At 47.1% G+C, this 19,578-nt stretch overlaps 1 protein-coding gene across 1 annotated transcript in view; it reads left to right on the top strand.

The window, feature by feature from the left end:
- Positions 1-11,008, top strand: part of Plcl2 (phospholipase C like 2) — a 183,709-nt gene extending 172,701 nt beyond the window's left edge. The window contains exon 6 of the mRNA XM_028882507.1: positions 10,240-11,008. Within this exon, the coding sequence (XP_028738340.1) occupies positions 10,240-10,419 (180 nt within the window). The 3' untranslated portion in view covers positions 10,420-11,008. The remainder of the gene's footprint in view (positions 1-10,239) is intronic.
- The last annotated feature ends 8,570 nt before the right edge of the window (positions 11,009-19,578 follow it).

Genomic DNA, 19,578 nt, shown 5'->3' with positions numbered 1-19,578 from the left:
AAACATTAAATAGTTCCCACATTTTTGGTTTTTCGAGACAGGGTTTCTCTGCGTAGTTTTGCGCCTTTCCTGGAGCTCACTTGGTAGCCCAGGCTGGCCTCGAACTCACAGCGATCCGCTTGGCTCTGCCTCCCGAGTGCTGGGATTAAAGGCGTGCGCCACCACCGCCCGGCCATAGTTCCCACATTTTTAAAGTCTTTTATTTTCTACTGCAGTTTTTTAAGTTCATAGCAAAGTTGAGAGGAAGATTTCAAGGTTTCCCACACCCTGTCTGTTGCATGCAGCATCACCAACCAGAGTGGTACACTTTGAAGTCATCAGGGAGTCTACACTGACATGCCATTATTGTTCAAAGTCCATAGTGTATACTAGAATTCACTCATTGTTATGCCTTAAATAGGTTTGAACAATCTCTAACAACATGTTCCCATCATTTTGCCTTTTTTCAGTTCTTGGGATTGAACCTGGGGCTTTACAGCTACTAGGCAAACACTATACCCCGAGCCATACCATGTACACATTTAAGTTGTATAACTTCATGTTTTGATTGTGCCCATCATTGTATCACACAAGATCTGCACCTGTGTTCCGTGCTCTAAACATTCTCTGTGTTCTCTCTACACGTCCCTGATACCTGCCACCCGCTGATCTGTTCCTGTTCAAAGCTCTTAAAGGAGGTTTGGGCATCTGGCTTGTGGTTCTCAATGCCTATGATGTAGCAAATTGAAGCATACTCACTTTGTAGATGAGCCTCCCATCTCCTACAAGCAGTGAGCATAAAATATTTACTAGAAGGCATCATGGTGTGACTGCCTGGTAAAATTGTGTAACCAGAATAGGAAAGGCCACTTCTGTCAACTTGACTTGTATGTCCTGTTGTGAGATGTGTGTTGGATTTTGCAGTTGTCTGGTTTATATTGCAGAAGACACTCAGATGAGAAATAGCATAGCAACTACACTGCATGCCACCATCTCTGAGTGACACAAATGCATGGCCTCTTGGAGACCTACAGGATAGATAAAACCCAGTTCTGTTGTGGGAAAATTAGATGCATACAGATCTAGTCACCAGGCAGCGGCCAGCACATGGACTAGACCTGAGTGTAACTGGGTAGTAGTCTATGTTCCCTGGACTTGGGTGCTGTCCAGGCCTGAGCCTAATTTGGAATTATCTCAGGGAAATGGATGTATTGAGGAGGATTGCCACAGTCTGCTGAGCTCCCAGTGGACAAGAAGATCAAAGCAGGGTGTTTTTGTGCTCTTTGCTAGAGGCCCTAGGGAGAGGAACAAATTATGCCAAAAATGTTTGGAAAAGCCCTAAGAAGTCATGTTATTTCATATTTACCCCAAATAACATACAATACATATATGTGTATATGTACACACACATACATGTGTTTCTGGAGACTATCATGTGATTGTTGAGGCTTCATCAAGCAAACATCGTGTGATTTGTCCCCTGCTCCTTCTCCTTCTGTATTAGTTCCCCCATCCTAGTGTGTCCAGTTTCCCGCTTGACCACCTGTGTCCTGTATCCCCTTCTCAGCTCCGCCCCCTAACATCTGAGGTCTCTTCACACTGGCCTGGTTCTGTGTTCATTCCATGTTGTGTAATCACACAGGAAGATTTGGAGCTAAGACGCACCGGTGAGAGAGAGCATGCCCTGTTTGTCTTTGTAGGTCTAGGTTATGACACTCAGTGTAATCATTTCTAGGTCCATCCATTCACTTGTACATTTCAGTTTCTTTTTTCCTTACAACTGGACAGTGTTCTATAGTGTGTATGCACCGTAGTCTCCTGTCCATTTATCTGTTGAAGGACATGTAGGCTGTTTCCATTTTCTGTCTATTGTGAATGGGGGACAATGAACATTGCTAAGCAACTTTAGAGTAGAGTGTTAGGTCTTTGAGGCATACACAAAGGAGTAAATAAATGGGTCATGTGGTAGTTTTATTTTTAGCTTTTTGAGGATTCTCCACACTGATTTCCAAAGTGGCTGCACCAATTTGCATTCTCACCAACAGTGAATGAGGGCTCCTCTTTTTCCACAACATTTTTGGAATTCCAGCATTTTTTTTTCTATTGTTTTGCTGATCTTTGGCATTCTGACTGGGGTAAGATGAACACTCAAAGTTGTTTTGATTTTCATTTCCCTAATTGCTCGAGACGATTAATTTTTTTTAGATATTTCTTAGCCATTTTTAGATGATCATGTGATTTTGTCTTTAAGTTCATTGATAGGATTTATTATATTTATTGGCTTATGCATCTCTAACCAACCCTGCATTTCCAGGATAAAGCCATCGTGGTTGATGTTCTTCTTGATATGTGCTAGTATTTTATTGGAGATATTTGCATCTGTATTCACCAGATGTCACTTTGTTCTTCGTGTCTTGCCCTGGCTGGTGTAGTAGAGCATTGCTTGCTGCACAGGATGACCTTGGGGGTAACCCCTCTGCTTTTCTTTCTTTGAAGGGCTTAAGGATTGGTTGTAGTTCATCAGTGAAGTCTGGTAGAATTCTTGTAGCGCCATCTTTTAAAGGTCACTTTGTGTGTCAAAGTGAGAACCTTCAACATTTGGACCGAAATTTATTCGAGTTCTTTTGAGATGAAAACGAAATAGAAAAAAACAAAGAAGTTGTGAGTTTGAAACAGAATACAGTTTGAGTTTTTCCTCTGGAAACACTGTAGAGCCAGCTTGCAGAGTCTTCAGAACCAGTTCGCCTCTGTCAGCGGTCAGCAGTGGTTTTAAAGTCCTTGCTCTGAGAGGGCTCTGAAACACAGCCTGTGCCGCTGCCTCAGCGAGCACTGCCTTCTTCAGAATCGCTCATTTTGTCACTGGAACGCGGAACTCGGTAGTTCATTTCAGACACCACACAGAACAGCATCAGGGCCAAGTTCAGCTGCCCCAAACTTAGATGCGTTGCCTCTGAGCTCCTTCTCTGCCTCAGGGATAGTAGTTGATCTGTTTGATTGATTGATCTGTTTCAAATGCCATAATGACCCACCTATATTAGGGAAACAAAAGCAGCCCAGAACCCTGTTATTGCACCTTATTCTGTGCCTTGGGTTTTGTTTTTAAAATTCTTTTTCACCATGCTATATATAGGCTGACAAAGAACAACAAAACCTAGGTTTCTTATTCCAATGTACATTAAGAATGAAGTGTCTGTCATAGGTACAGTCACAGAGAAAGACAAAACTGAATATTCTAGAGAAGAACTGCATGTTTTTACTTTACATTCAGATACTTACTGATCCTTTACCATATAACTGGTAATGCTCTAGGCTAAGAGGGTCCAGCAGTGATCAGGAAACAACAAAACAAACCCTCAAAGCCCCAGCCCAAAGCATGGCAGGTAGTCGTAGTGTTGAGAAGTGTACAGCAGAGGGGTAGGGAGATCTGTGGGCCGGAGGTGGGAGTTCTGGTTTGGGAAGGAGTTGTCAGGATGGGGAGTACTGAAAAGGAAAATTCAGAGTCATGACCTGAATCAGGAGGTCAGGGAGTAGCAGTGGGCTCTGGTTCAGTCTGCACATGTAAAGCTCGCACGGAGAGGACCTGCTGGCTTCAGTAGCCTAGAATAGTGAGGGCTAAGTGAACAAGGCAGGGGATTTGGGGGTAAAATGCCAGCTGTGGGGCAGGTCTCAGCCACAAACAAGGGCTTTGATCCTCACTCCCAGCCCCTGGGGAGCCACTAAAGGGTTTTAAGCTAAGAGAAGGCATGTTGTGACTGGATCATAGTTCAATCTCTCCGACTGTCGTGCTGAAGGGAGAGAGTAAGGAATATTCCTGTCCTAAGGTTAGAGAAATTTTATGTCAGTAGCTTAGAGTGCAGCGGTGGGTGTGAGGGTGGCGAGAAGCTGTAAGAACCTGATTTGAAAGCTGAGCTTGCAGGTGCGTGGGCTGCAGTGGTCCCAGGAGTCAGTGCTGACATTAGAGCGGCGACTTTGAGAATGGGCTTGCTGTTCCTGAAGGGAAGCTTGTGGGGGAGAACACGGGTCCGAGCTCAGTCTGGAACATGTCAAGCCCTAGAGGGCATTACAGCTAGGATTTTCACTGAAGACCAATGGGTTTTCATTAGCAAAAGTAATATTCAAGTAGTAATCAGTAGAGTTGAAAACAGTAAATGAGTCAACAAAACAAAAAGCTGTTTAATAAAAAATAATAACATCAGTAAGCCTCTAGCTAGGCTGAGGGGGAAAAGATATGACAAAAATTACTGGGTAAAATAAAACGACTTCATATCCTATGGACATTAAGATATCAAAGAAATATCATAAAGCATTCTGTGCACACAAACTTGGTGACATACAGGGAATTGGCCGATTCCTTGAAAAGCATATTCTTCCAAAACTCACTCTGTAAGGCCAGGGTTATCCTAAAACTCAAACCAGAGGAACAGAAAGTCCTAAACTATAAACCAGTATTTTTCACTGGATGTAGGTGAAAGTGCAAAAATTTATGTCACAAACAAGGGGATCTATATTGGCTGTGCAAAGCTGACACAGGTTACAAAAGTTAATTCATGCGATACCACACATTAGTAGACTAAAGAAGGACAAATGCATAGTCAGGCAGTGGATGCAGATGCTTGACATGGAATCCAACACCCAGTCATGGTGTTCGCTACTGTGTGATGTGAAGTGGAAGAGAGAGGGACATGCACACCAGCGTGAGTACCTACACAAGCCCACAGCTAACATGATAGATACTCTGGCACGAATCAGCAATGCCATGACGTCACCAGCTTTCACCACTGTAGTAGAAATCCTAGCTAATGCAGTGAGACAAAAGGGGAAGCGAAAGGGCACAAGTAATGTGAAGGGAAAAGACCTGGTTTTGTTCAGTGGTGAGATAGTTGTTTATACACAGCATCTGAAAGAATAAGTGAAAATTCCTGCAACTGCATTGTTTGTTTGATGTTGCTGTGATATACTGGTTAGTTTTGATTTCGGCTAGACACAAACTGGACTCATCTGGGAATAGGGCCCCTCAGTTGAGAAATGCCCCGCCAGACTGGCCTGGGGTGCATTTTCTTCATTGGTGATTGGTGTGGGAGGGCCCAGCTCCTGTGGGCAGGTCTTCTCCTAGGCTGGTGGTTCTGGGTGCTAATGAAAGCAGGCTCAGCGGGCCAGGGGGAACAAGCCAGTAATCAGCACTCCTACGTGGCCTCTGCATCAGCTCCTGCCTCCAGGTTCCTGCCTGACCGCCCTGGACAATAACCTACAAGCTGTAAGATGAAATAAACCCTTTCCTCCCTAAATGGCTTTCATCTGTGATGTTTTATCACAGCAATAGAAAAGTAACTAAGACATCTGATAAACACCATTACCCAAAGCTGCTTGGGGGAGGAAGGGGTTGGTTTCAGTTCCTGGGTCACACAGCCTGTCATCAGGGGAAGCCAGGGCAGGAGCTGGAGGCAGAAGCCGAAGCGGCTGCTGCTGGCCTGTTCCTCCTGGCTTGCTCGGCTTGTTTCTCAGCACAGCCCCGAATCGCCGTTCTTCTGTGCTTGGCCCTGCTGTGTCAGTTAGCGATGAAGAAATGCTGCACACGTGCCCTAGGCCAGTCTGGTGGAGACCTTTCCTCGGCTGTGGCTCCTCTTCCCAATGTGTGACGGTGACAACCGAAGCTGACTGTGAGAAACTCTGAAGTCCGTTTTTTTTTTTTTTTAAGTTGCAGCCTCCAAGGTTACTATACAAAAATCTCTCCATTTCTTATACACCAACAAAGAGGGGAATTTGAATTAAACACACATTGCTATTTACATTAGCACCTGCAAAAGTAAAATCTTTAAGTATCCATTTAGAAAAATACATATTAAATTTCTGTGAGGAAAACTATAAAATGCTGACAAAAGATCCACACGGACTAATAATGCAGAGATGTTTCATGTTGGTATTAGTGTTCTCTAGAGGAACAGGATGGACAGGGTGGATCTATATATATGAAAAGGGGTTCCTTAGACTCCTTACAGGATGAGGTCTGGCTAGTCCAACAGTGGACTTTGGAAAGGACCAGAGCCTGGTGATGGTTTGGTCCACAAAGCTAGAAGTCTCACCAGTCCCAGTCTGGTGCTGGAGTTCCGGAGGATTCCTGGAGAGCCTCTGGGCTTGAGTCGGATAGATACCAGAGAAGTCAGCTCTCATGTCAGTGAAGGAATGCCCCAGCAGCAGGGTAAACGGACTTCCCGTGAGTGTGAGGGCAAGTACTCGAGGAGGAAAGTTCCTTTCTTCCGTCCAGAAGGGGTGGACCAGATTTGCTGTGGGTCTTCCTGCTCCAAATAATCTAATTAAGAACATCGCTCACAGGAGTGCCCAGCATCTTGGATTTTAGTTGATTTCCAGATGTAGTCAAGTTACAACCAAAATTAGCCATCATGGTGTTCATAGATGTGAGTCAGTGTTGGCCAGATCTTGATTCTTTCCAACTTGACTTGTAAATTCACTACAGTTCAAACCAGAATCTCAGCCATTTATTTTTCAGATACCAACAAGCTGATTCTAAACTGTATGTAAACACCCAGAATAGCCAATGCAGCATTTAAGGAGAAAAAATCCTGTAGTGATATAATTAAAGTTGGGGGAAGGGGTTGTAAGTACCTGACTTCAGAGTCTACTGAAGTTTTATAGTAATCAAGAAACCATGGTATTAGCAGAACTGCAGACAGAGCGAAGGAACACAGTAGACTGAACAGAGGTGCCTCAATGAACAAAGACTCTTCAGCAGTTAGTCCTGAGCAACCGAACGTCACTTCTGAAAGCTGCATCAGGGCACATGATGCACCCTTCGCAAGAACTAACTCAGAACAGACTGGATCTGAAGGGGAAGCACAGAACTGTAAAGGAGACAGTGGACAAGCTCAACAGTATTGAGTGTGACAATGATATCCGCAGACAGGCCACTCTAGATACAATTCATCAGAGGCCTGGTAGGGCTGATTTCCTTAGAACTAAAACTGTTCTGTGAAAGACCCTGCCAAAGGAAGACGCAGATTGCAAGAAAATCCTTGCAGAGGATGTCAGTTAAAGGAGTCCTTTCCAAATACCTGGAGTTCTCTCACGTGTCAGTCAGGAGTCAAGCCAGTCTGACTTTCAAAAGACCAAACACATGTCCAGAAGGCAAAGGAAAAGACTCAAAATCACGTTATTATAGATTTCAGTATTATTCAAAACTGAAGCAGTGAGTGGCAGCACCAAACACTGGCTGGAGGCAGAACAGCGAGAATCCCATCCGCTACCAGCTGAAGTCAGAACGTGCCTTGGGAAAGTTTGACGTTTTATAAGAAACTGCATGTTTTAACAACACCATAAAGGAATTACACTCCTTAGTATTTATTAAAATGACTTGGGAAATTATGCCCAAAGACATTTATAGTAGATTTTTTAAAAAAAATAATTGTCAAGATGTGGAAATAGCCAAGATGTCTTTTGGTAGGTACCGTATTTCAGTGAAAAAAAAAAAACAAACAAACGAACAAAAAAAACAGAAGAGTACTGTCAAGTTGTAGGAGGACATGGAGGAACCTTAAGTCAGTGTCCTCAGTGGATGGCAGCAACCTGAAAATGCTGTTCCCTCCAGCATTCCAGCCGCTTAGCATGCTAGAGAAGGTCAGAGCATGGAGACAGCAGGCTGGAGACAGTGTGGAGGACAGTCGGCAGAGGGGATGTGCTTCTCAGATAAGAAACGACTTCGTACTACTGCAGAGATGGGTATGTGCCTTTTCACATTTGCTCAAGTCCATACAGAACCAAGGATGGATGCTACCTACCTTTAGCAGCAGACTTTGGGTGACACCGATGTGTTAGGGTCACTGTGGTATGGGATGCCCCTGCTGGAGGGCCTGGGGGGTGTTGTGTGATGTTTTGTTTGTGTGCTGACAAATAAAGCTTGCCTGGAGATCAGAGGGTGGAGTTAGCCTAGTTAACCATAGACTAGGCAGTGGTGGCACACACCTTTAATCCCAGCACTTGGGAGGAGGAAACAGGAAGATCAGGAGTTCAAGGCCACCCTGGGCTACACGAAATTGAACCAGTCTAAAAGAGAAACAGAGCCGGGCGGCGGCGGCGGCGGCGGCGGCGGCGGCGGCGGCGGCGGCGGTGGTGCACACCTTTAATCCCAGTGCTAGGGAGGTGGAGACAGGAATCCATCCCTGGCTTTTTGGAGCCCACTACCTATGGTGGGACGCCTCGAACAGCCTTGATGCAGGGGGAGGGGTTTGGACTGAATGTACAGACTTTGCTGACTCGCCAGAGGAGGGGATGGGGAATGGGTTGAGGGGGGAAGGCTGAGGGGGAGTGGGCGGAGGGATGAGAGGGGGATCTGTGGTTGGTATGTAAAATGAATAAAAATTTCTTAATAAAGAAAAAATGCAGAGGCCTCCCCACTGTAGACTTTCAGTCTATGAGTGTGATGACAGAGAGGGGTCATAAAGAGGAAGCCCCCTAGGTTAACTCGTGAAGGGACACCTATTTATAGTTACTAATTAAATGTCTCTGTAAGGCTGGAAAATGGGTCTCCTGATGACCAGGCAAGGTGGGTCTTTCCCCTTTGTCTTCTGCAGCTGCCCCAAACTCTGGTTACACAGAGTTCTTCTAAATGAAATACACATTAAGGGCAGTTAAAAAAAAAAAAAAAGAGGGAGAAATGAGACCCTAAGTATAAAGAAAAGCAAGTAAACAGCAAACTACGGAAGAATCATGAAACAGTGGGATAACCTGGGAGCCTGAGGAGGAGGAGGAGGAGGAGGAGGAGGAGGAGGAGGAGGAGGAGGAGGAGGAGGAGGAGCCAGGAGCAGATGGGATCCCAGCAGCCCAGAGGTTGAGATAGGGTGAGGACCCCGTCAGCCCCTGCTGTATAGTGAGTTACAGGCCAGTGTGGGCACATGAAACCCCGTCTCAAAAAGAAAAAGTACAGAAGGAACAGAAGTCCCAGGGTAGAACTAGGAAGAGCTGTCAGTGACGGGCAGGAGACGTGTGGAGTCCACAGGGAGCACCATGGCAGCCCTCTGCCCAGTGGGGCTGTAAGTGCTGCGTCATCAGCCGTCCCTGAGGGACGGCTTCAGTGGCAAGGCCACAGACATTTTTGGTGTTACAGTGGAGGGTACTGCTGGTGTGTGAATGAAGACAGAAAGTGTTCCTCAGTACCCAAGATGCACAAGGCAGCCCAGAGCCAAGAGTGACGAGGTAGACAAATCCACGGACCCACCGTCCATGAGAGACCTTTGTAAGCACTGGGCTAGTCCTGTGTCTTAACTGCATGAGATAAAGTAACATACATCTAAGGGACACAGTGTACAAATGTCGTGTCGTGGTTCTGATATAGTACGGTTGCGTGAGATGTCATCCCCAGGTGAGTCTGGGGAAGGGCGTGCAGGGCTGCCCACTACTGTGTGCCTGCTTCTCTGATTTGGTACTGCCGCATGGTTTTTCATGCGGAAATCCTTTTTCACTCCTGGTAAACAGGGTGGTGATGAACCAAAGAAATGATTCTAAGTGCAGTTGGATGAACCAGTGACTTACTGGTGTTACTTACAGGAGTATGACAGACTCTCGAAGTCTGATCACCAGGGTCCTCTGAAATTTGCAGGCAGCTACACCGCTGAGCAATCTATACTACCCAAGGAATTGCATATTGTTTGTGTGTTATAGTTTAAATGTGAATGTGCCCATAAGACACCCTAGCTGGTGGTGCTGTTCTGAGAGCTGTGTGACCTTTGGAAGTGGAGCCTTGCTAGAGAAAGATCAGTGAAGGGCTGGCTTGAGGTTTTATGGTCCAGCCTGACTTCCGGTCTGCTCTCTGCTTCCTGACTGCAGTGTGAGCATCTGCTCCGTGTTCCCACACCACGGCTCCCCCGATGACGACAGTAACCTCACACTATGAGTAGATGAAGTCTCCCTCCTTCCTGGGGTGCTTTGCTGTGTATTTAGAAAGGTGACTGTACACTGCACGGCGATGTCATGAGTATTGTCAGCTCCCCACCCCACGAGGGAATGTCTCCATCTGATTCGAGCAGTCCACACAGAGAGAGGTGGCCCTGCTTTAAGTGGAGGGTGCTGAAAGGCAGACCTCTGTGGAGTGCAGTGTTGGAACCACAACACAGCTCATTCTTATTAGAATTGATGTCCTCAGATACCTGTTTGCAAACTCAGGATGCTTGTATTTCCACAGAATGTCTGTGCTGGAGAGCCCAGCAGTGGCCATGCCTGTCTAATGCTGTTTAATTGCATGTTTTGTTCTAGGGACAAGCGGATCTTTTGAAATATGCTAAGAATGAGACCCTGGAGAATCTGAAGCAGATTCACTATGCGGCTGTTTCCTGTGGGCTGAACAAGCCAGGCACGGAAAACTCTGAGGCCCAGAAGCCACGCCGGAGCCTGGAAGTCATCCCTGAGAAAGCCAGTGATGAAAATGGGGACTAAGGAGCCTCCCCGTCCCTCTCAAGTCACAGCCCTAGGGCCAGCCAGCAAGGGCACCCACTCACTAAGGAGAACAGCTGGGGCTGCAAAGCACAGCTGGAATACCCAATTGCAGTCTATTACCGCTGTGAATGTGTGCAGCAACCCTCGGGTGAAGGCAAATAAACCAGAAATTCTATCCTGCCCAAACATGCTGTATTTTTAGACAAAACGCCCCGAGTTCCACTGTGAAGACAGTGCATTTGCCCTAGTTCCACAACCAGACAGTTCCTACGTGAAAACAGTGCGCTCAGGTGGAGGTGGATTGCATTGTTAAGATGTATTTATTGGTGAGAAGGCTTGCATCTCTTACTCGTGTGTGCTTGCCGGTCTTGGGGCTGCAGAGGATTTGGTGGCATGCTTGCTGAGCCATAATTACTAAGCAGAATGTAAGAGCCTGGAGCTGAGGACTGTGCCGCAGGACTAAGGCTGCCTGGCTGACGATGTGCTGGCAACGTGGCAGCTGGGTGGAGGCCGCCCCGTGTACGTGGTTTTTCACTGTAGGACGTAGTGTCCACATTAAAGATATCTTTTATGATATTTCTCCAGCAGCCGTGCATGCTTTTAGTGCACCTTTAACTTTTAAAACATTTCCTCTTCCAAGTAGCCAATTACTTCTTAAATGACACTAAAAGTAAGTCCCCTCAGTCGATGTCTGACTTTAGGATGGTCGTGACAATTGGAAACAGCGCTTAAGTGGCAGATTGTGACATTTAAACCGTGAGCTCAGACTCCACACTGCCCCAGAGACTCCACACTGCCCCCCAGACCCCACACTGCCCCCGAGACCCCACACTGCCCCCGAGACTCCACACTGCCCCCGAGACCCCACACTGCCCCCGAGACCTCACACTGCCCCCCAGACTCCACACTGCCCCCGAGACTCCACACTGCTCCCCAGACTCCACACTGCCCCCCAGACCCCACACTGCCCCCGAGACCCCACACTGCCCCCAGACCCCACACTGCCCCCCAGACCCCACACTGCCCCGAGAATCCACACTGCCCCCAGACCCCACACTGCCCCGAGACCCCACACTGCCCCCCAGACTCCACACTGCCCCCCAGACCCCACACTGCCCCCCAGACCCCACACTGCCCCCGAGACTCCACACTGCCCCCTGCAGATCTGAATAAACCCCCAGCCAAGGGTGCCAGGCTGTCTGCAATCTCATAGAGGTGGGGACTGTGGGCAGGCCACACTCTCCTGTGGGGCCGCGGGTGACAAACCCTCAGTTCAGTCTCAGGAAAGGTTTCTCCTTTATGGTGAAGGGCACTTGTACCAGCTAAGTTTTAAATCTGACCTTTCATTTACAAAACCAAAATGAAATGTCATGGTGCTTTTGAGAGACAAGAACCTGCAGTCTCCGCACTGAAGCTTCCCACAAGGCACACTTCCTTCCCTTTGGAGGGGTGAGGCTCTGAGTACAAGGTGGCTCAGTGACTGAGACATTCCCTTACACAAAGGTGGCCTGGTTGAGCATCTCACAGCACTTCCTCCCCGTGGGCCATCCTCACAAGGCGGCTGCTCCTCAAGGCCTCTTCGAAGACGTTGCTTTGCTCGGGTCTTGCCCCAAGCCCTCTAATAATTCCTGTCTCCACTGCTCCTTGGCAGGTGTGAGTCTCATTGGAAAGTGGTTTCTTAGGTGATTCAGATGAACACCAGTCCGTAGCTGAGGCTCTTGACTAGGAGGTGAACTCCTGACAGTGGAGAATAGCAGAGCATAATTTATAGAAGCAGAAAGTAATGGGTAGCTTGTTAACAACCCTTGAACCTAGCAAATAGCAGCGTTCAATTTAAAGAAAAATTATAGAAATCATCTCTAAAAGCGACTTAAGATACAGTAAAGTAAAAAATAGCTGTATCTGTAATAACGGTGGTTATACACTGGCAAGTCAAGTAACTATAAGACATGTAATTCATTGTGCTTCATACAGGCCTAGAGTCAGTGATTTAGAACTAAAGGGGGTAGAAGCTGAGCAAGCGCTGTGACCCTGGCACTCCAGAGACTGTACGACTCTGTCTGCAAACAGCAGCAAACTGAGGGAGTTGCTGTCCCTCACTGGCATGATTCTTCTAGACACAGAAGCTGTAGGTGCCTGAAGTCTCCGTGTTCGTTGGGGCCATGTTGTTGCTAATTTGGCTGCCGAGTGGTGGAGAAGAGCAGGAGGCATTCCCAAGGCAGATGCTGTCTCCTGTCTGTCTGTCTGTCTGTCTGTCCTGCGGAACATGCCACCTGTCACTGTGGACAGTCCAGTCAGCAGAGCCTGCTTTCAGTTCCCTTTTCCTCACTCAGAAACGAAAGTCATTTGTCAAAGTAAACAGAAGCAAGGATTTGATTTACAGGGCCCTGGGAACAATTCTCCTTTAAAGGTCTCCCTGGCCCACTCCACATCAAACTGGAGGCCTGTCATCCCAGAGCTAACAGAAATAGGGTCCCTGCTGTGGGGTTTCCAACAGTGTGGGGAAAATCCCTCCATCATCTGTTAATGGGGACAGCCATGTGAGTCCCCTTAGGTACAGATCCCATGGGTTTGACTGTTAGTGTATTGACTGAATTGTGTATGTATGAGCACACACACACACACACACACACACACACACACACACACAACTTTACTCCTGTTTTGGGGGCTGTGTAATCCAAGACAGCAGAGGAACAAACAGGCAATAGGTAAATCTTCACTGAGGTTCCAGGAAAATGAAGAGCTGGGCCAAAATGCCCAGAAAATGGCAAACATTTGCTCAGTCCCATGGAAACAAAAAGTCACATTGTACATGTGAATGAAGCTGGGGTAAAGGCTCCAGCTCTCATGGTCATGTCCTACCCGCAGAATAAATTCAGGGGCGTCTGTGACGAGCTCAGCACAATCCGTCACCCCTGCACACCAAGTGAATCCATCTCCCACGTGAGTTTATGCTGTGTAGACATGGCACCAAGTGAATCCATCTCCCACATGGGTTTATCCTGTGTAGACATTGCCCCTCCTCTTCCTCTCCCTTTGCCATCTGATTACCAATGAGTGAGCAGTGTCCTGTACCACACACTTATGCTGTGGTGTGTTAACGTCCCACAGGCCTTCAAACAAAAGCACCTTCCTTCCCTGCCCCTCAGACACGGGAAGGTCGGGAGGGAGTCGTGTCACTTAGAGCAGCCGGCATGTGTAATGCCAACCTGAAGAGTGTGGCCTGCTGAGGACTGTGACAGGCATGAGGAGGGAGGGGAGGCTGTGGTGTGTAGGGGACCTGTGGTCCTCCCCAGGGATCCAGCTCTTCTCTCCTCAAGGTAGTGGTGAGCATTAGCTTTCTTTATTTACCCCAATGTTTTGTTGGTCTCATAGCAAATGTTCATTTTTATCAACAACAACAAAAAAAAAAGGTTAGACTCTGGCAAATATAAATTTAAAAGTGGCTGTGTCCAGAGAAATGGCTCAGTAAGTAAAGGAGTTTGTGTCAACCTGATGACCTGAGCTCGGTCCTAGGACCCACATGGTAAAAGGAGAGATCCAACTCCTGCAACTTGTCCTCTGACTTCCCCTTGCATCCCATGGCACATACACACAGCAAATAAATAAGTGTAAAAATTAGTGAAGTGTGTCCTTTCACCTTCTCCCACTCCTCACAGGAAATGGCACCTCCAGCTCCTTCATGGAGACGTGAGACGCCATCAAACACTGCCTTCGTCTGCCAATCTCTGGCTTTAACCAATTGTCTGAGGAGCTGCCGTCCCTCAAGACCCTGAGCAGCAAGCCCTTAAGGACCTAAGCCGTGCCTGAAACTGGAAACAGAGTCCACCTTAACTACAGCCTCAGGAGAGGGCAGGAAGGAGGTAGGGGTTAACTGTGGCTAAATGTGACAGACCCTACAAGAGCAGACGGTGACAGGAAGGGTCTCCTTAGATGACTGTACTCTACAAAAATAGTAGTCAAACATGAAAAAGAGAAAAGCTTTTATGGACAAAAGCTAGTAGAGTTGATGATATTATGGCACAGAGAGTTCCAGATGCAGAAATGGATCTGCACAAAGAAAGGAGAAAAGTTGGTAACTATACAAGTAGATCTGAAATTAGGATTATTCCCTTCATCTTTCAAAGGACACATTGTGAGGCCCAGAGAGTGCGGCAGCGTCCTAGGAGAAGAAAGGGAGGTGCCCGCACGTGCTGACAGTGGGGTTCCTCGGGGTGCCACTGCGGTGGAGACACCATGACCATAGCAACTCGAAAAAGAAAGCATTTCACTGGGGCTTGGTTACAGTTTCAGAGGTTCAGTCCATTACCATTAAGGCAGGGAACGTGGCTGCATGCAGGCAGACATGGTGCTGGAGAGGTAGCTGAGAGTCCTACATCACTGCTTAAAGCTTTCTTAATTTTTTTATTCCTTTCACAAGTTGGACGCTTAGCTGTGTGAGGTCTTCCCTCCAGGCAGGCCAAGCCTTCCTGTTCCCTAATCATGTCATCTGTTGCAGTGTGTGGTCTATTAACAATTTTCCTCCGAGGCCTGTTTTCCTGCTCTAATGTGTGCTGACCACTTGCCAGGCTGCTGCGTTCATTTGTGTTTTGGCCCCTTCCACCCAGTTTCTTCCTTTGAGTACATCTAAAGGCGTTTATAAAGGGTAGATTTTCAGTCTTATAATGTTCAAAGATTGTCTTCAGACTTTCTTGAAGGTTTGGCTATCCATCTAATGCTAGGTTCAAAACTGTTTTCTCTCTGAATCCTGAAAGTCCACGGCATTTTGCTCCATGTTGAACTGACTTCTTTGTAGCTTATTTTCCCTTTTCTGGGAATTTTTGTTTGCATTTATTTTACTTTCTGCTATCTACCATTGTCTTAGTGATGCAGGCCAGCTTTTTCATTATCGGCCCCGAAAATGTTCTCTGTATTTTTAGGGAGTCTGGAAGTTATCACTTGGACTCTTCTCCTGGAAGTCACATTCTGGGTGGGCAGTGAGTAGATGAGATGCCCTTAGAGACTGATAAGAGGATGAGGGGAAGCTTGAAGTTAGGGGACCTTTCCGAGGTGACAGTTAAGCAGAGTCATGGGTGATGAGGACCTATGGAGGGATATGGGGAAAACACCAGAAAACACAAAACACAGGCCAAAGGGTCCAGGTGGGAATGGACAGAGTGGGACAGAAGTGAGCCAAGTGGCTGGGGACACATGGAGGGCAGTGATGAGGGACACAAAGCCCATGGAACCTGAGACGCTAGAGTGGCAGATCTGGCTTCCACATGAACAGAGCTCTGGCTGCAGTGTAGAAACTGAGGCAGGAATGGCCTCAGGAAGCCACTGCTGTGAGCCAGGCAAGCCATAGGGGACGTGGATTCCCGGGTCACACCAGAGGCAGGGAGATACGGTCAGATTTAGGTTTCTAGTGTACATGACAGGACATAAAATGAACCCAAAGCCCCTCCATTTTTCCCCTCGGCAATTAGGTGAGTAGAGGCTCTGATACAGAAGGGAAGGCTTGAGGAAAAGCAGGGTTGGATGATAACGTTACGAAGTGGACATGATCTGACCTGGATCTGGTGTATACGCGGACCTTCAGGACAGACTCGGGCACCGTCAGTGGCTCGCTGTGGTAAATGCCCTGATTACTGACCGTCAGGGAAGCTCTCTGCCACTGATGACATCTCACACCCCAGAGCCCTTTACCTTCAAATCCCGTGTGTCTTCCCTTTCCCCTGATGTTCAGTCAGTTACACATTCTGTCTGTTCTTTCCAGAACTCTCCTTGATGGGCATAAACATCCTGGATCAACCATGCTCAGGGGCTCTTCACGTCCCCCATTTCTTCATTCACCTTTTGTCCATGTCTTAGCTGACATTTCTTGACTCTTGCTCTCTATTCTTCGCACCTCTTATGACGGTCTGTTCTTATTTTGTGGCGTCACTATCCATGTGAACTCTTGTGAATTGTTCACTTCCTGCAGCATCTCTGAGCAATTCTATTTGTCTTGGCCCATCCCTTGGAACTGGTTTTCCATTTTAAGTCAAGAGGCATGAGGCTCAGCTTATGTTTCTGGAGAAATACTTCTGGGCACATGTCTGGGATGCTTTCTATGCAGGTATGATGCCCTGTGACCTTCTAAGTTGGGAAACTGAGGTACTTTGCAGAGTGTGCCCATTAGCTACACAAGTAGGAGCCGGCAGGCAAACCGATGTCTTAAATGGTTTTCAGCTTCATGAGGCGTGAACTCTTCTGACAAAAACAAAAAGTGATTAATCGACAGCTAGCTGCTGCAGCTCCAAGTCCACTATGATTTTCTGTGTCCCCAGAGACAAGGGACATGGCAACTCAGAGCTACAAACTTACCTGGTTTTGTTTCTCAAGAGACAGGGGCTCCACTTCATGAGAAAAACTGCTTCTGCAGGTCCCTCCCTCGAAGGTGCCAATTGCTTTAGATGGGCTGATTATGCATGGGTAACTTTAGCTGCATCTGATGCTTTAGGCCTGCAGTCCCAGACGTGAAGAGGTTGAGGCAAGGAGTCACTGTGAGTTCAAGACCAGCTTGGGCTACGTAGCGAGTTCCAGGCCAGGCCAGCATCAGCAGTCAACACACAAGGAAAACTAGAACAAATAAGCTATCTATAAAATCTTTCAGTCAATTTTATTAAATTTCTACTAATTTTATAAAACTATAGAAACTACCTAAAATATGGGAAAGTTCCTGCTAAGCCAGACGTAGTGTGAGGCATGTCTACTGAGGTCATCGTCCTTTTCCAGCGGAAAAGCCACGGAAGTGCATCAGAAATGGGGACGAAGACACAGAAGACAGTGGCCGGGCCTGGGGCCTCGTGGGGACGAAGACACAAGACAGTGGCCGGGCCTGGGGCCTCGTGGGGACGAAGACACACAAGACAGTGGCCGGGCCTGGGGCCTCATGGGGACGAAGACACACAAGACAGTGGCCGGGCCTGGGGCCTCGCTTTCCTCTATAGAGAACATTAGGGACACTGTGCGAGGATCTTTCCAGTTTTTGACTCCTGTAGCCACCACTGGCTTGTGGCATTTCCTAAAATGAAACAGCAAGATGAACAATAATTAAGGGAAGGCTGGGTAAGGTGAGACTGACTGTAAGTGAACAAGACAGGCCACTGACATCCAAGTGGCCTCTCCTGGCCACAGCTCACCAGGCAGCCCAGAGGCCCCTGACCTACTGAGGTCAGCAGGGATGTCCTCCAGGACACTGGAGGATGAGGCCGCAGTCCCAGCTGGTAGGAATGTCTTGGGATCTACATCCATGCTACACAGCTGTCATCAATTTGCTGCCCTCATTTATTATTTAAAAACCTAAATAAAAATGAAGGTTAGCAGTCATTCTGAATTAATTAGCTTTTCTGGCAGCTGCTGTCTGAGAATTAGGAATTATCCAGAGCCAGTAAATTCTAACTGATACTTTTTCATGTGGTGTCAGATTGGATTAAAGGAAATGTTGTGGGGAAATGAAATGTCATGCCTTTCTCATTGTTTCAGCTGCCTCCAGATAACCGCTTTTCATGATGATAAGTAGACCATAAATTCTTATAACAATAACAAATTCAAACAAATAGGCTGTAGAATCTACAAGGCTGTGATTTTCCTCTATAGGCAGCTTGTTTACTGTTTATTGAATAGTGTCTGGGCTTTGCCTTTGAGAGATTTTTTAAGTTCAGGGTTGGTCTAGATTTCTCAAGGAATTCCCCAAACTGAGCATGTCTTCAGTTCAAATCCAACAGCCTTTGATCACCTGTGTAGTGTTGAGGTTACAGGGCCATGGGGTTCTTGATCCCCAAAGAGCACTGAGCACTGGAGTGAGGAGAAGAAAAACACAGCAAGAGAGTCAGGGACCCTGGGCTCTGGTTCACCCTTGACCTGAGCCAGGCTGCTTGCATTGGGCCCTGGTTTGCTCAGCCGGTGGCTTCCCTGCACACATCACCATGGCGGCTCCTGTCAGAGACATTAGGAGCAGCTGCTGTGAAGTGAGCGACTTGCCTTCTCCCATCACAAGAGATGAGTGGGTTTCCCAGCCATCTGATGGCTGCTCTAGGCCACAGACCCACAAGTTAAAACGGCTGGCAGGAGGGAGATATGCAGGCATTCATAAGTGAAATGCCACTTACGTTAGGCTGAAGGTAAAGTCTGACTAGTGCACACATGCTGAGGGAAAGGCACATTGAGCTGGAGGCTTTATGTCATGGTAACTGAATTTCAAAGTCATAAAGCCCAAGTTAGGTGACACCTAGCTACCTTAAAAAATCAATGAAAAAGTTTGATGATGTCTTGGTTTGTGTTTTTATTGCTGTGAAGAAACATCGTGACCACAGCAACTCATAAAGAAAGCATTTAATAGGGTGGGCTCTCTTACAGTTACATGAGTTCAGTCCATTATCATCATGACTGGGAGCATGGCAGCATGCAGGCAGATGTGGTGCTGGGGACATAGCTGAGAGTCCTACATCTTGCAGGCAACAGGAAGTCAACTGACAGACCGAGGGAAGCTCGAGAAAAACAGACCTCAAATCCTACCCCACAGCGGCTCACTTCCTCCAACAAGGCCACACCTCCTAATAGTGCCATTTTCTTTCAAACCACCACATTCCACTCCCTGGCCCCCAAAGACTTATCATAGTGCATAATAGCCATTTACAATGCAAAAATGCCATCAGTCCAACTTTAAAAGTTCCCATAGTCTATCACAGTCTCAAACTTATTTCAAAGTCTGAAGTCTCTTCTGAACCACATGGCTGAAGCTGCCACCTTCTGCTGCTTGCTGGGGCTAGAACATGGGCCCCACATTCAATTATATTTTCACCAGCTTTTTATCCTTCACTACCTAAGCTTGGCTGTCCTGAAACTTGCTCTGTAGAGCAGGCTATCATCAGGCTCAGATGATATTGGGCTCAGATATTCAGATCTGCCAGCCTCTGCCTTCCCAGAGCTGAGATTAAAGGTGTGCCCCACCACACCCAGCTCTAAGCTTTTCTTTAGTGTCTTTCCACAGTTGGAAATTTAGCTAGGTGGGATCATGCCCTGAGGTCACCATTACCTTTATTCCATTTCTTAATCCATTTATCTCCTTGAACACAGGATTTAGCTCCATTCTACTTCCTGGTGTTCCTTTTCTCATTAAAATTTATATTTTGT

This window comes from Peromyscus leucopus, chromosome 16_21 (assembly GCF_004664715.2).
Source record: "Peromyscus leucopus breed LL Stock chromosome 16_21, UCI_PerLeu_2.1, whole genome shotgun sequence".
Classification (NCBI taxonomy): Eukaryota; Metazoa; Chordata; class Mammalia; order Rodentia; family Cricetidae; genus Peromyscus; species Peromyscus leucopus.
This window is presented reverse-complemented; position numbering and strand designations above follow the sequence as displayed.